Source organism: Ostrea edulis, chromosome 8 (genome assembly GCF_947568905.1).
Source record: "Ostrea edulis chromosome 8, xbOstEdul1.1, whole genome shotgun sequence".
In the NCBI taxonomy this organism is placed as follows: domain Eukaryota; kingdom Metazoa; phylum Mollusca; class Bivalvia; order Ostreida; family Ostreidae; genus Ostrea; species Ostrea edulis.
The window spans coordinates 15,376,927-15,391,721 of NC_079171.1; the positions used below are offsets into that span (position 1 = coordinate 15,376,927).

Consider the following 14,795-nt stretch of genomic DNA (forward strand, 5'->3'; position numbering starts at 1 on the left):
AATTACCAATATACAATACATTACGATTACAATAGCATAATACCGTTATCTGCACCGCGATAAAATGTAAGATTTATTTTTCCTTTAGGAAGAGTTATTTGCTCTTTAATTTTGGTTTATTCCGTTAAAGTACTATAGGAATATGCAAATATTCAAAGATTTACATATGGCACAATTAAAAGAAGTATAAATTACGGAATAAACTGTATATTAAAGATATGCGGTACAGATAACGGTATTATGCCACAATAGTAAGCTGACAGAAACACGTCTGTCCTAGTCGGCAGTTAACAGACAAGAGAGAGCGAGGAGCTGTACACGTCACAGCAGGCGTGTGATCAGTGTACTACGTAATCGGAGGTGGCAGGGCAATTCGTGCCTAGCACCTCCAGGACCACTACAGTAGTTCTGTAAAACTGAATTCGGTTAACATGCAAAGAGTTTCATCATATGTTCACTATATTGTGTGGTTTGAGTCAGATATTTCTGCAGGAGAGGTCATTACTGCACGTGAAGGACTGCAAAATTTACGGCCTTTGAGCAGGGAGGGATCTTTATCGTGCCACACCTGCCGTGACACGGGACCTCGGTTTTTGCGATCTCATCCGAAAGACCGCCCCATTTAGTCGCATCTGACGACAAGCAAGGGGAAGTGAGGACTTATTCTAACCCGGATCCCATATAGTTTTACGCTATATATTTAAAAATAATTCATTTTACTCTAAAAGTACTTTGGACCTAAACTCTAGTTTGAATATAGCAGAACAGTTTTATAGTTATGAAAACAACTATATGTGCACTTCGCACCCTATGAGATCACAACGAAAAAGTACGTCACGACGTACATCTTACAATTCATGTCTATATGGTGTCGTTATATTGATAGGCGTTATCAAGTGATAAGCCGTATACGTGAAAAAATTTCTTGTCAAATAATATATTATTTCAATTTCGTATAAAATCACTCAACATTTTTATATTTGCGCGAAGGTCATAATTCAGATTGTGACCTTGAAATCGCCCCTCTATTTTCTCCCGATCCCGATCATCACTACGTTATGTAAGTAAATGTAATAGCCGCGTTTCGAGTTAGTCCGGAACACCGTTTTTATTCCGCGTTTAGTCGCGTCAAGTCAAAAATGTTCCACAGCGTAACTTCCGGTATTACTGTTTACTATCGAAACGTGTACTCTGCCGACGGCTTATTTATTACCTTTAAGTGAATTTGTTGCATTGTATGTTGGAAATGGAAGAAGACATTGATTTCTTCTGCTGGCAAGTTCCAGATTTAAAGAAATATCTCCAAGAAAGAGGCATTCAGTGCAGTTTGAGAAGGAAAATCGAGCTTGTTCGACTTTGTGAATTAGCAAACGAACTTCACTTGGAGGTTTGTCGATAAAACCAAAGAAATGTACAAAATATAATAAACAAATATCAATTGCTTAACCTTTTTAAAGAACTATTGATGATTTTTTTTTTGGTATTTACTTCAGGTTCTGACAACAAACGGTGAAAACGAATATGCCGATTTTGACAGAAAACGTAGGTCAGTCACCATTGAATCACAGAGTGTAGTTTTGGAACCAATGAACAAAGTTGAAGACTGGTAATATTTTGCTAGATGTATTTGAGAATTCATCGTACTTTCCATACATTATGCCAATTAAAATCATGGGATTTTCTCTAATAATAGGAACTGATTAAATGTGTGTATATGTGCTTTTGGACCTTCAGCCATATGTAATTCATGGAAAAAGAAAATGTGAAATGTATAATGACTAAAACTAGCATTGATGTATGAAGATTTACACAAACATATATACATTTGAATGATTACATGTATATACATGTAGTTATAGCTAAATTGCTAAACGAACATGCAAATTTATCAATTTTGATATTTTTTTTTTTCTTGCTAGGAACAAAGATTTATCGAAGATTCCATTTTGGTATATCTCCTGAATAAGTGTGGGTGGAACTCTGATCGTCTTACCAACTACAAGATGGACAACGGATACCGACTTCACATGGCAAACCATATTGATAATGTGCAAGCATCATATGGATTACACCCAGAATTTATGTATCTGATATGCACGTGTGTACCAGAAACCAGACAACCTGCAGATCCATATACACCATGGATTTTACTAAGATCATCATCTGGAGAATTATACCTACTTGTATACACTATATATATATCTTGGATCATATAATCACCATGATCTTTATTACAGGGATAGTGGAGCGTGTAAGCACTGTGTGGCCTTTATATTTTCCTTGTCCAGTTTTTGTGAACGACACCAAGACCGAAGTGCAGAAGTCTGTACAGATGTACCTTGCACATGGGACAAACCCAGAAAGGTTACAATGCCTAGTGAAGTAACTGGTATTGTCACAAGAATAGACCAGTCAAATCCACCTCCCGTTGTCCCCACACCTGATAACTTTGACCCTAGAGTTCCATCTCAGAGACAAGAAGCAACTCTTCAGAGGGATTTTTACAACCTTTGTAAAGGTACCAATTCTTTGCTTTCACAAACATTATATAGTGATGACATGGAGAGTGATGACAGTGATAACGAAGAAACTGTAACAATGGAAGAGGTGTTCAAGGAAAAGGGATTTGCAGGTGACATGCATTCCATTACTGAAAAATTAAAAGAGATTTTTGACTCTGAACAGATAGATAAGATCGAGGAAGCTACTAGAGGTCAAAGTGAAAATCCAGAATGGTTTCTTCATAGGAAGGGTAGAATAACCGCATCAATATTTCCTTCTGTAAAGCATTTTAGATTCACTGAATGTCAAGAAAATTATATTTCAAAACAAATTATGGGGAAATCAATACGAATAACCACTCCGTCTATGTCATTTGGTATTATAAATGAACCTATTGCTAGACACCAGTATTTCCAACGGTATAAGCAATTTCATAAACAAGCAGATATCAGTTTATGTGGATTATTTATAGACCCCAATTTTCCTTATTTAGGGGCATCTCCAGATGCACTTGTTAAATGCAAATGTTGTGGTAGAGGTCTTTTGGAGATAAAATGTTCATTTGTACATCAAAATAAAGATCCAAAAGAGGCATGTATGGATAATCATTATCATGTTGCTTTAGATGAGAATGAAAATGTCCACTTAAAGATTGACTCTCCTTGGTATGTTCAGATACAGGGTCAGTTAGGAGTGTGCCATATAAAATGGTGTGACTTTGTGTTTTTTACAAAGAAAGGTTTCATTGTTGATCGCATCTATTTTGATGAGGAATTGTACAGAAACATAGTAGTCAAAGCTGGTAAATTTTTTGAAAAATACATACTTCCGTCACTTTTGAGTTCAGATTAGTGAAATTTAAAATACGCTGAGGTAATGGTATGTATAGTGTGTAAGATTTACTAATAAATCCACCATATAACGTGTATTATGTCTCCCCTCTTCCAGGAAATGATGATGCTAAATTTGAAATAAATCAAAAGATCTTTTTTAAATTTTACATATAAATAAAAAATCTTTATTATTTAATAAAATCATATCTCATATAACTCATTCAAATTTTGAACGACAGCACCTTTCTGACTCTTTAAAAAATTAAGATACAAAATTTAACATATCCCCCCCCCCCCCCCCCCCCCCCCGCAAAAAAAAAATGAAAACAAAGTTTAAATTCTCTGTGAATTTTGATTTGCATATAAGGATATGCATAATATTTGACTAAGCCATAACTTGTTTTTAATCATTGTACAAACAAAATGAAGTTCATTTAGCTATACATGTATCCTTTGGAACAACATAACCAATTCAGTTAATACTTATGTCACACCTATTATTGCAGCAGCCAATTTCAATAAACAATGTGATGAAAATAGGTGGTCTCTTTGTTATGTTTGACATAAAATATACATTTCTGCATGACTCATCATAGTATATGTATGATGCAAATGGAATGGCACTATTGATATCAGTATGCAAATTCTGGAATTAACATTCAACCACTTTTCACTCAAGGCATATAATCAATGCTTTTTCAATGACAGACTCAGTTACTCTGAAAAATATCACACATAACCAATTTCAACATAAATAAGCAAGACTTTGTAAAAATTAATTTTACGATGTTAAATTATGAATATACAGCACTCAAAGGGGAGATAATCACAAAAATGCAAAAATAGGGTGAGGTCATTTAAAAAATCTTCTCAAGAACCACTGGGCCAGAAGAGCTGAAATTTACATGAAAGCTTCCTAACATAGTGCAGATTCAAGTTTGTAAAAATCATGGTCCCGGGAGTAGGAATCAAAGTTTTGCATGCGAATATATAGGAAACATCTTTAGATATGAGCCAAGGTGACTCAGGTGAGCGATGTGGCCCACGAGCCTCTTATTTGTATATAACTTCATATATTGCAGATTCCCAAGTGAGATTCAACTATAATGATCAGAGTAATTAACAAGAAATGATTTATTTCTTGACAAGGGGTTCTTGCATATTGCATAAAAATGCTGAAACTGTAATCTATTGGTTGGCTAGTGGTTTGACATTTAGTGGCATTGTGTTTGATAACATTCTAAATGTTTTTAATCTTCCAATGGCTCTTTCTACATGTATTCGAAAACGAGCAATATTTCTTGTCTTGAGAATGTCAGAAGCTGATAAACGTTTCCCTTTCCCCCAAGCACATTTCTTTGTAAATGGAGGTATAATTAATTTGGCTCTCTTTTTAAGAAGAAGGTATCGGATGAGAAATCCCCTATCTGCCATGATCTCATCCCCAGGACGTATCAGGTTCAAGAATCCACAATCCCTAGTAATATATCTGTCAGATACATTCCCACCCCACAGTTTTGAAATATAAGTAATGGCACCAGATGGAGAAATACATACCAGGGCTTTAAAAGTATTATGCTGCTTATAGGAACTGAAAGTTTGTGACTGTGCTGTTGGATTCCTTGGTTTCTTTATGAAAAATTCTGTGCAGTCAATTATGCCTGTTACATTTGGAAATTTAGTTTGAATGATCCAGGTCGAAAACGTTTAATTACATCCTGAGATGGCCATTTCAAAAGTGGTGTGAATGTGACAGCCATATAATTTATCCATGTAGTGAAAATTTGGGACACCCTCGATGCTGAGACACCAAATAAGTCTCCCAAAAGAAATGTTGTAAGAGCCAAACGCAGTCTCACTAGAGTCAACAGAAATTCCTGGTATCGAGTAAGCTTTCTCTTTGGCCCGGTCTTCTTGGGTTGGTGAACATCTCCAGTTTGGTAGCCTTTCTTTGTTGAACTGGTTTGGCCTGACCAGTATTTTAAATCTGGTGAAGCTCTAGTAAGAATATCTGTGAATACAAAAGCACACATAAGTCCAATATAATAATAATAATGATTGGTTTTATATAGTGCTTTTTCCAGTGTATGCTGCTCAAAGCGCTTTTTACAATAATCAATGTACATTATTACCCCGGCAGACCTTATATCAATCTAGAACTTTCTCAGCCTGACAGAGCCTGATAGCCTAACCACTAGGCCACTGACGCCACAACCCAATATCAATTTAATTGCAAAGTACTGTGAATAAAAAAATGTTCACCTAAGTATCAGCAAATCCAAAATTTTGATACCCATGAGTTTTTCAACATCACTGATAGCTGTAATAATATTTACCAAATGCACCATCAAGGATCTTCTTTGATGGGATTCCAGTGTAATGTCGGATGCTCGAATCATCTTTCGTGACCTTTTCCTCAAACAAGTCTCGTAGCAGTTTGTCTGGATCATCGAGTTCTTTTACTCTCTGCTCCATTGCACCAATATCTGTCATTTTCAGATCAGTTTGTGTTGAACTCTCAACACAGCTAAAGACTGCTCTGACTCCAGTGTAGCTGTGGTCCATTGCAATTTTTTCTGAATAAAATCATTGTTTTTTAATGTAATGTTTGAATTAACATATATAGCCATGTGCATTGTACAGTGACTGACAAATATTATATTTGCAAGAGAGAGGAAATTTAATTTGAAGTTGAAAAAAAGGTATTGTGTGATGATGGGATTTGAACTGGGGACTTCTTGATTTCGGGTTGGGGTCGATACCTCTTGACCATTTCATTTTAGGTGTTGACATATTGGGTTAAGTTATGCACCATTAAATGATAAACGTATGAAGTTTGGAAATATAGGATTTATTTGTAATCATTTCTTATTTTCAACAGTTTTACAGCTAACACAATGTTAGCTCTAGTTCAAAGTGAATCCTTGATATTATCATGCTACAAAATTTAAACTTAAAATAAGTGACAGTCAAATATATTCACCTGGCATTGGATTACATGTAACTGTTTCCATTTCTGCTATCTCGACCTCGTTTGCAACAGGCCAGCAGCCATTTAAGCCATTTGAATTGACAGAAGCTTCCTCAGTGACACAATCAACCTAAAGTAACATGAAAAACATATATTCAATTTGACAGGTTGATCGATTGATCATGTAATAGCTATGTATAACATAATGCCGCAGCCAGCATGTACATTTTTGTAAAATCAAAATATATTTGATATCAGTTGCACTGACATACATGTATGTGATGGTCACTGGTATTTCAAATTTTCCAATATTCAAAACAAATATGAACATACCATCATAGGTGTAATTTCATTGTCATTGCATGTTTGAGGATTTTCTTTGCAGTTGTTGTTTTCTTTGTCTAATTCAAAAGCGTGCTCTCTCTTGGTGATGGCAGTATTTGGACGGATCTAAAAAGTTAAGCGACATAATAAGTAAGCAATATGTGTATGCATGTACATAATTTAATTTAAAAATTAGATCCATTCATTAATTAACTTAAATCATGAAGCAATGTTAAAAATTCTAAATAGAATGAAATTTGTTTTCATCTTGATATTCAATTTCTTAACTTATAAATTGCACATTTTACCTACAGAAAACCTGAAATGTGATATATAGCATACACCTATAGATTGATGACCATTACATTTTCAAAACTTTGTAAATAATGACAAACTCTCAATATTTGTTTACACTATAAATAAAAACTCACTATAATGAGCTTCTGTCGTGATGTATAACCTTATTTTTAGTGAAACCTTTTAAACACATGAGACAGTAAACTTTGATCATTAAAATTGGAGAAAAAAAAACTTTGGGTACATTCTTGAATCGGTTAGTGTATAAATAAACAATTTAAAATAAGCAGAAACCATTTTGCTCTCTTTGAAGTTGTTGTGCATAAAGAGTTCTGGAAACGGGTGCTTCTCCGTTGGTTTTCTGTCCACGAAATGCAAGGAACAGACTCTTGCTTTCCTCGAGGGGTCAAAATTGTCTCGGCGCAGGAGATCCAGCCATTTTCTTCTATCAATTGGAGCTTTCTTTTTCGAGGGAAAAGCAAAGAACTGAACATCTTGCATGTATCCATACCTCCCTTTCTTTCTATCGTCGGATGAACAACCCGGAGCAGCACAAAAGTACCAATTTGTGGCGGTATTCGTAACAGACGACATGTTGCTAATACAAACAAATTTTACCGGAAGCTGTCTTGTGGAACATTTTTTGCTTTGTCACGTGATCGTCGCGACTAAACGCGGAATAAAAACGGTGTTCCGGACTAACTCCAAACGCGGCTATTTACATAATGATTGCGAGTATGGTGGTGTATAAAGTGTATATATAGTTATATTCCTGTTACCAAAGGAAAAGTTAGGACACACTTCTGACACATAAAGACCCCCCCCCCCTTTCCGCATTTGATTATGTCTGGCATACTCTTGAAAATCCTGCATTAGATGCATTTTAAATTTCCCTTTATCGGAGCACTTGGTCTCTCTATAGATTTTACTATATCAACTAGGAAGTCTCATAATTGTTCATGAAAAAGTGAAGATAATGAACAATCTTATAATGATTACACAATTGAGAGTAGGGTAAACACGGATCCTTGTTAAAGTAAATATGAGTGGTGGCAACTGCTATGCATTATTTTTGTATGGGGACGCCTTAATTCAATGAGAAACAATTTCTCGAAATTAGTCAAAGATAAACCAATTTGTATATTTTACATGTTATTGAACATGCAATTTTTAAAACCATTATAAGAACACATGGACACAAGTCATACAGTTTGAACGCAATCGCACAAGTTCTCTCTTCTTTTTAGGGGTTCCAGGGTTTTGATGGCTCGTTCACCTCGTTGCAAAAGTCATTACTTCGATTTCTAGTGGCTGTCAGTCACTTATCCAGGGTCCTAACTGTCCGCATTTGTAACAGGGTACATGGGGAAATCTAGTGATTAATGCTCCATTTCACTACAGATGTACCAGAGGTTGTTATTTTTCGATGCTGCGACTTTGGTTGGATCTAGTTCCTCCACCTTTTTTTTTTCAAGGATAGCCATGTGCTTGGTGACCGTCTGTTCAATTCAATGATTCTGTTCCCAATACTGAGGTGATATAGATAATGAAAAACTTTTTTTTCTTTGGGTCTTAATAGATTTCAGACAGGGCAATGCAAGGCCTGAACCATTTTCACTGGTGAGTATCTAATGTCAGCTGAGCAGACCTCTCTTACGTTAGATAGTCAAATGCTATCTGACGTATTTCATACCGATTGTTAGACCGTTCTTGGCACACTGATTTCGACTATGGATAACTCCTTTCACCGGATCAGGATATAGGGCTCACGGCGGGTGTGACCGGTCGCCAGGGGATGTTTACTCCTCCTAGGCACCTGATCGCACCTCTGGTGTGTCCAGGGGTCCGTGTTTGCCAAACTATCTATTTTGTATTGCTTATGGGGGTTATGAGATTGATCATTGGTCGTTAAATTCGCTTTCGTGTATTAGGCTGTAATAACCCATTAGGATACTCTTGGGGAGACTGTCGGTTGTTAAACACGCTTTTTATACTTTTTACGACACCTCTTCTTTCTTTTCTTTCCATTACCCCCCTTGGACGGCTCCGGCTATGGCACTAACAACCATAGGGAGGAGAATGGAAAATATTCCGTGTCCTTTCTGACGCCCGACTCCGCGATGATACTTCATCGTAACTCGACTTTTCTTTTCAATACACCTTTCGGAAATAAAGTTTCACCAGTGTTCTACCATTTAAAAAGGCCATGGGGGTCCCCAGAGAGGTCATGATGTGAATGTCGATGGTATCGAAATGTTTTTTACTCAGTTTCAAATATTCGGCCCTGATGGGTTCCCATTTGGCTTGTTGTCCGTCCACCAGGTGAAACGTACAAGGAACCACCCTTAATAATTTCAATTCGTTGGACCCCACCACTTGAGGGTTCACGACATCGCAATACACGTACATGGATTTCAGATTTTCGTAGACATCCGTGGTATTGTTCCCCAAGTAAGTCACGTTGATCCATTTGGTTAGGGTTTCATTCGGAAGGATGAGTTTCTGACTATCCATACCGAGCTTGTAAGCTAAGGATGTGGGGAAGCGAACGCACAAGGGGATTTTTTTTTAGTGTTTTCCCTTTAAACTGATACATGATTCGCTCGTATTTTTCGACATTAACTAATTTCATGAAACTCTCTTCTTTGGGGTTACCCATCGTTTTCCATATCTTTTTCATACTTCCTGCTAGTCCTTCGTTGATTTCGTCGATTAAAGCCGCGGAATGAACGTAAGCTCCGGGTCTGAAGTGAATTCGGACGATAGCCATCTTGCTATCGATGATTTGAGTCCAGGGGGTATTGGGCCATTCGACCAGTACGGGAAGCAGCTTGACTTTTTCTAGTCGAAATCGTCCCCATTTGAAAATATCCGGATTTTTGACGTGTTTAAGGTACTCTTCTGGGACGAGGATATCGAAATAAGCCTCATCCACTGTTATGTTTTTCAAGGCATTGGGAAACATCATTTCGGTTAAACCGACTTCCCAATCCCAGTCCGTCAAATCCAGGGATTGGGGTAATAAGATTTTAAACTGAGCTGCCGTATTGCTCGGAAAGGATTCCTTAGACCCATCACTGGGAAGGGTAAAATAAAACCCTTCACGTTGAGCCATGATGACTTAAATGATGAAAATGACCAACTCGCGTCTCTTCATACTGGTGCCCATCTTGTAAAGTATCTTATGTGAGTTCGCTTCGTAATACCCGTGTCATAAAAAATAACACATTTTTGTAGGTTTACAACTTTTATTTATTGCATATTTTAGATGAAAAATGTCATTTGATGTAGCTTTTTCCTTCAAGTAGATGCAGGTCAATATTTGAATGAATTCAGTTTTTAAAGACGGTGTTTCTCGTTATACAGTGGTGTGATTATGTCACATCGGTTAGTCTTCCTCCTCCTCGTCTTCCTCCTACTCCTCGTCTTCATCATTGTCATACTTATCTAGGTAAGATTCAAGTAGATATTTGTTTGCGAAGAGCCATCGTGATGGATTTCTTTAATTCATGATTGTCGGACACAAATTCATCGATGGCGTCCGTCACCTGTTCGTGCGTTGTGTCTTCTTGCAACTGATACTGATCGTAAAGGAACCGCTCATACAGTTTTCTAAACTGTTGGTAAGTTTCTCCTTTGGTCTTTTCGTCTGCTTTCTTACTAGCTTTCTTTTCTGACATATTTTGGTTCAAGTATTTCTCATATCTCTTCTGCCACTCCCCGGCAATATGTTTTCGCGCTTTATGTGCCATTTGGCGAAAGACGATATTCTCTTCCTCTGCGTCACTGTCAGTATCACTCTGTTTTGGAGAGACACCACTCATGTCAATATCCTCTTCCTGATCGCTGTCCCCGTGTTTTAGTCTTTTGTGACGCGTCATGGCATCTCTGCGAGAGAAAAAAACCATGACACTCTGAACACTCAATCATGTTAACTGCTCGAATGCATAAAAGTGAATGAATAATTCCTGGATTTTGGGTTCTTTATATGTTTCCACCACCACCACCGGTCGCATTGCTCAATGATGGAGTGTTTGTTCCTAACCAGAAGTTCATGAATTCGATTCCTCCTCATGCCATCGCCAACCTCAGACGTAAACATTGGTAGTGATTGGTCCTCCAGATGCACCGCATTTACGGGTCTTTCGGAAGGCCTTATGGTGGTAGACGTTTGCAGGCTAAAGAGCCATCAATGCTACGGGTAGAACCACCAAGCATAGTATTTCATCCACAAGTGGTGTATATAAGGGTGAAAATTTCTCGGGAGACGTGAAATAACCAGCCAACTACTACCATCCACACTTTCGTTAACATCACACATACACCCTACCTACACTTTCGTTAACACCACATACCACAACCATTATTTTTATTAACATCACATACCACCACTTATACACCACGTACCACCATTCACATTACCATAAACACCATTTTCACACAGCTAATGCCACATCAGATGCTAACACATGTGTTTTAACACCTTTTTGTTCTACACCAATCACACCGCTACCTATACAGGTATGAGAATTGATAGTTTTACATATCAATATCAACGAAAGAGATAGATCTACCGTTATTAGTTTGCATGTATCACCATCGCACTACCACTCACATTTCCATTAACACCACCTATACACCACATACTACCACCTATACACCACATACCACCACCTGTACACCACTGCTGGCACATCAGATGCCATCACTTACATATTCTTTAACATTACTCACACCACTACCTATACAGGTCTGAGAATTGATAGTTTTACATATCAATATCAACGAAAGAGATAGATCTACCGTTATTAGTTTGCATGTATTACCATCATACTACCATGCATATTTCCATTAACGCCACCATACCACCCCTCGCATTTCCATTAACACCACATACCACCACCTACACCACATACCACCACTCTTACACCACTTACCACCACCTATACACCACTCAAACACCACATACCACCACCTATACAGCCCATACCGCCACCTGTACACCACTACTGGCACACCAGATGCCATCACTTACATCTTCTTTAACATTACTCACAACATTACCTATATAGTTTTGCATTTCTTGACATGACAATATTAATGAAAGAGATTGATCTACCGTTTTTAGTTTGAATGTGTCACCACCATACAATCACCTATACACCACATACCACCACTCATACACCATCTATACACCACATACCACCACTCAAACACCACATACCACCACCTATACACCCCATACCACCAACTGTATACCACTACTGGCACACCACATACCATTTAACATAACTCACACCACTACCCATTTAGGTCCCAAGTTATGTATAACAATATTAATGAAAGAGATTGATCTACCGATATTAGATTGTGTGTCACCACCATACTACTACCCACATTTTATTAACACCACATACCACCACTTGTACACCACAAACTACCGCTTATACGCTAAATAACACCTACTCCCCACTATCGGCACACCAGTTCCCTTGAATTTGGGTTTCTTTAACACTACTCACACTATTATCTATATAGGTCCTTAATTTTGCATTTCTTTCCATAATATTAATTAAAGAGATTTAGTTTTATTAGTTTGCATGTTTTACCACCATAACACCGCTCACATTTTCGTTAACACCACACACTACCAACCAAATTTTCACTAACACCATATACCACCAAATTTGGACCACATACCAACCCTTACATTCTCATGAACACGACTACTGGCACCGCAGTTGCCACCACTCATATTTACTTTAACAAGGATCCGTGTTTACCCTACTCTCAATTGTGTAATCATTATAAGATTGTTCATTATCTTCACTTTTTCATGAACAATTATGAGACTTCCTAGTTGATATAGTAAAACCCAGATCTATAGAGAGACCAAGTGCTCCGATAAAGGGAAATTTAAAATGCATCTAATGCAGGATTTTCACGAGTATGCCAGACATAATAAAAAATTTATTTTTTTTTTTTTTTTTTTTTTTTTTGCTTTTCATTTTTTGGGGTCGTTTTTTTTTTTTTAGGGGGGGGGGGTTAAATGTGATACATACATTATAACAAATATTAGTCATTTTTATCATAACTTCTAATATTTGCAAGTTACGACTTAAAGAAAGGGAATTTATTCCAAGATCATTGTAGTTCCGCTTGTTTACACTAACATGTTCCTGCGTGCACAAAAAGCTAAACAAATACTACAAGAAAAAGGACACAAATGAACAGCATGTAATAAGTAAAAATAAGTCAAGGGAGGAAAAGAACTGTTATACAGTTTGAATTTAAAAAAAAAAAAAAAAAAAAAACTCATGTAGCAACTGTCATATGATAATTAGGCAAAGATAAACACTCGAATTATCAACCAAAGGCAAATGAACTGATGACATCTATTAAGGTATTCCATGTATAATGAAAGGATAATGAACAATTTTGAAGGATTTAGATCAACATAAATGTCTATTGCTAAATAATGATGAAAGTGAAGCAGATGAAATTCACATGAATGGTAAATGATTAGAAGCTGACCTTTTTGCACTTAAGACTTTTTGGAAGAGTTGTCTGCCCTTTGTAAAAATAAGAAAAATCTAATTTTCTAAAAATGTGTGTGGTCAATGATTAATTTTATTTCATATTTTCACTAAGAGAAAGTGTTTGTAACTTTCTACCAAGAGATTTATATGAAAATATAATTTCTTTTTCAAATATTGTAATAAAACATGCTTTTCCCATATACTTCAATGTTAAATTCTATGTGAAATAAATCAAGCAGTAAACAAAATTTAGAAAATTCCTATGGTGGATTATTTTTATTTGATGAACCCTTCAAAATTATACCATGATTACAAAAAGTCCACCATCCATTTATTAGATATGAAATATGGTCATTATACATTGAATACCTTAAAGGCGCTGCAGTCGTCAGAACAGTGAGTTAAGTAATGTCATATGTAAAAGGGTTGTGTAATATGAATGCACAGGTCTATGAAAATATTGTACTGTTCATTATTCCAAATAGGGAAATGGTTTATTAAGTAAAGAACGACTCATATAAATGTCAGTAATGCTAAACTGCGGCAGTTATTTATCTTGGTTAACGAAATATCGAAAACGTTGGCTTTATATTTAAATATAACACACCAGTCTATTATTGGAAACCGGTGTTTTCCATTTAGATTTCTGAGTCGGCCGTATCGTCAGCAAATGGGCTATACCTCTGTAAGTTTTCCCAAAACTGCCGCGGTGGTTTATTAGAGCGTTCGCCATGCAGGCGGAAGGTCCGAGTTCGAATCCCGGCCGCGACAGACCTCAGTCGTTGAAACAGATAGTGACAGTTTCATCGCCAAACGCTCGGCATCAGGTGTGAATGTCGTGGGTCCTCGGATGACCCGTGTCACAGTAGATGTGGCACGCTAAAGAACCCTTACGGCCATAAGCGCCGAGCGTAGGCCTAAATTTGAAGCCTTTCACCGTATTGGTGACGTCTCAATATGATTGATTGATTGTATCTTGCTTAACCTCTCACTCGAGAATTTTTCACGATTTATCTTAAATTTGCCCCCCCCCCCCCCCCCCTAAATCCGCCACTGGTTAACTCCAACTTTTTTGATGATTCTTGTAAATCACCTTGAATCCGCGTTGCAGTTCCGACAGTTATATAAATTGTGATATATTTTTGGAATCTAGCATTATTTTCATTAACACCCAGTGAAACCTTTATCTTGGTGAGGTAAAGGAATGATGATAAAAAAAAATCTACAATCCATTATTCATAGACTACCAATATACAATGTACATGTACATACAAACATATTATGTAATGGATGTATTGAATTTGCTTTTGCCGTCTCAGATGGTTTCCT

General features: G+C 36.9%; 1 protein-coding gene across 1 annotated transcript; it reads right to left on the bottom strand.

Moving 5' to 3' along the window:
• Nucleotides 1-4,715: 4,715 nt before the first annotated feature.
• LOC130049438 (uncharacterized) lies at nt 4,716-7,646 on the bottom strand. The gene is made up of 5 exons (XM_056147008.1): nt 7,222-7,646; nt 6,640-6,756; nt 6,319-6,436; nt 5,672-5,911; nt 4,716-5,346 (listed from the first exon to the last, which is right to left on the bottom strand). Exons 1-5 carry the CDS (start codon nt 7,519-7,521, stop codon nt 5,000-5,002), a joined length of 1,122 nt encoding a protein of 373 aa, XP_056002983.1. The 5' UTR covers nt 7,522-7,646; the 3' UTR covers nt 4,716-4,999.
• Nucleotides 7,647-14,795: the final 7,149 nt, after the last annotated feature.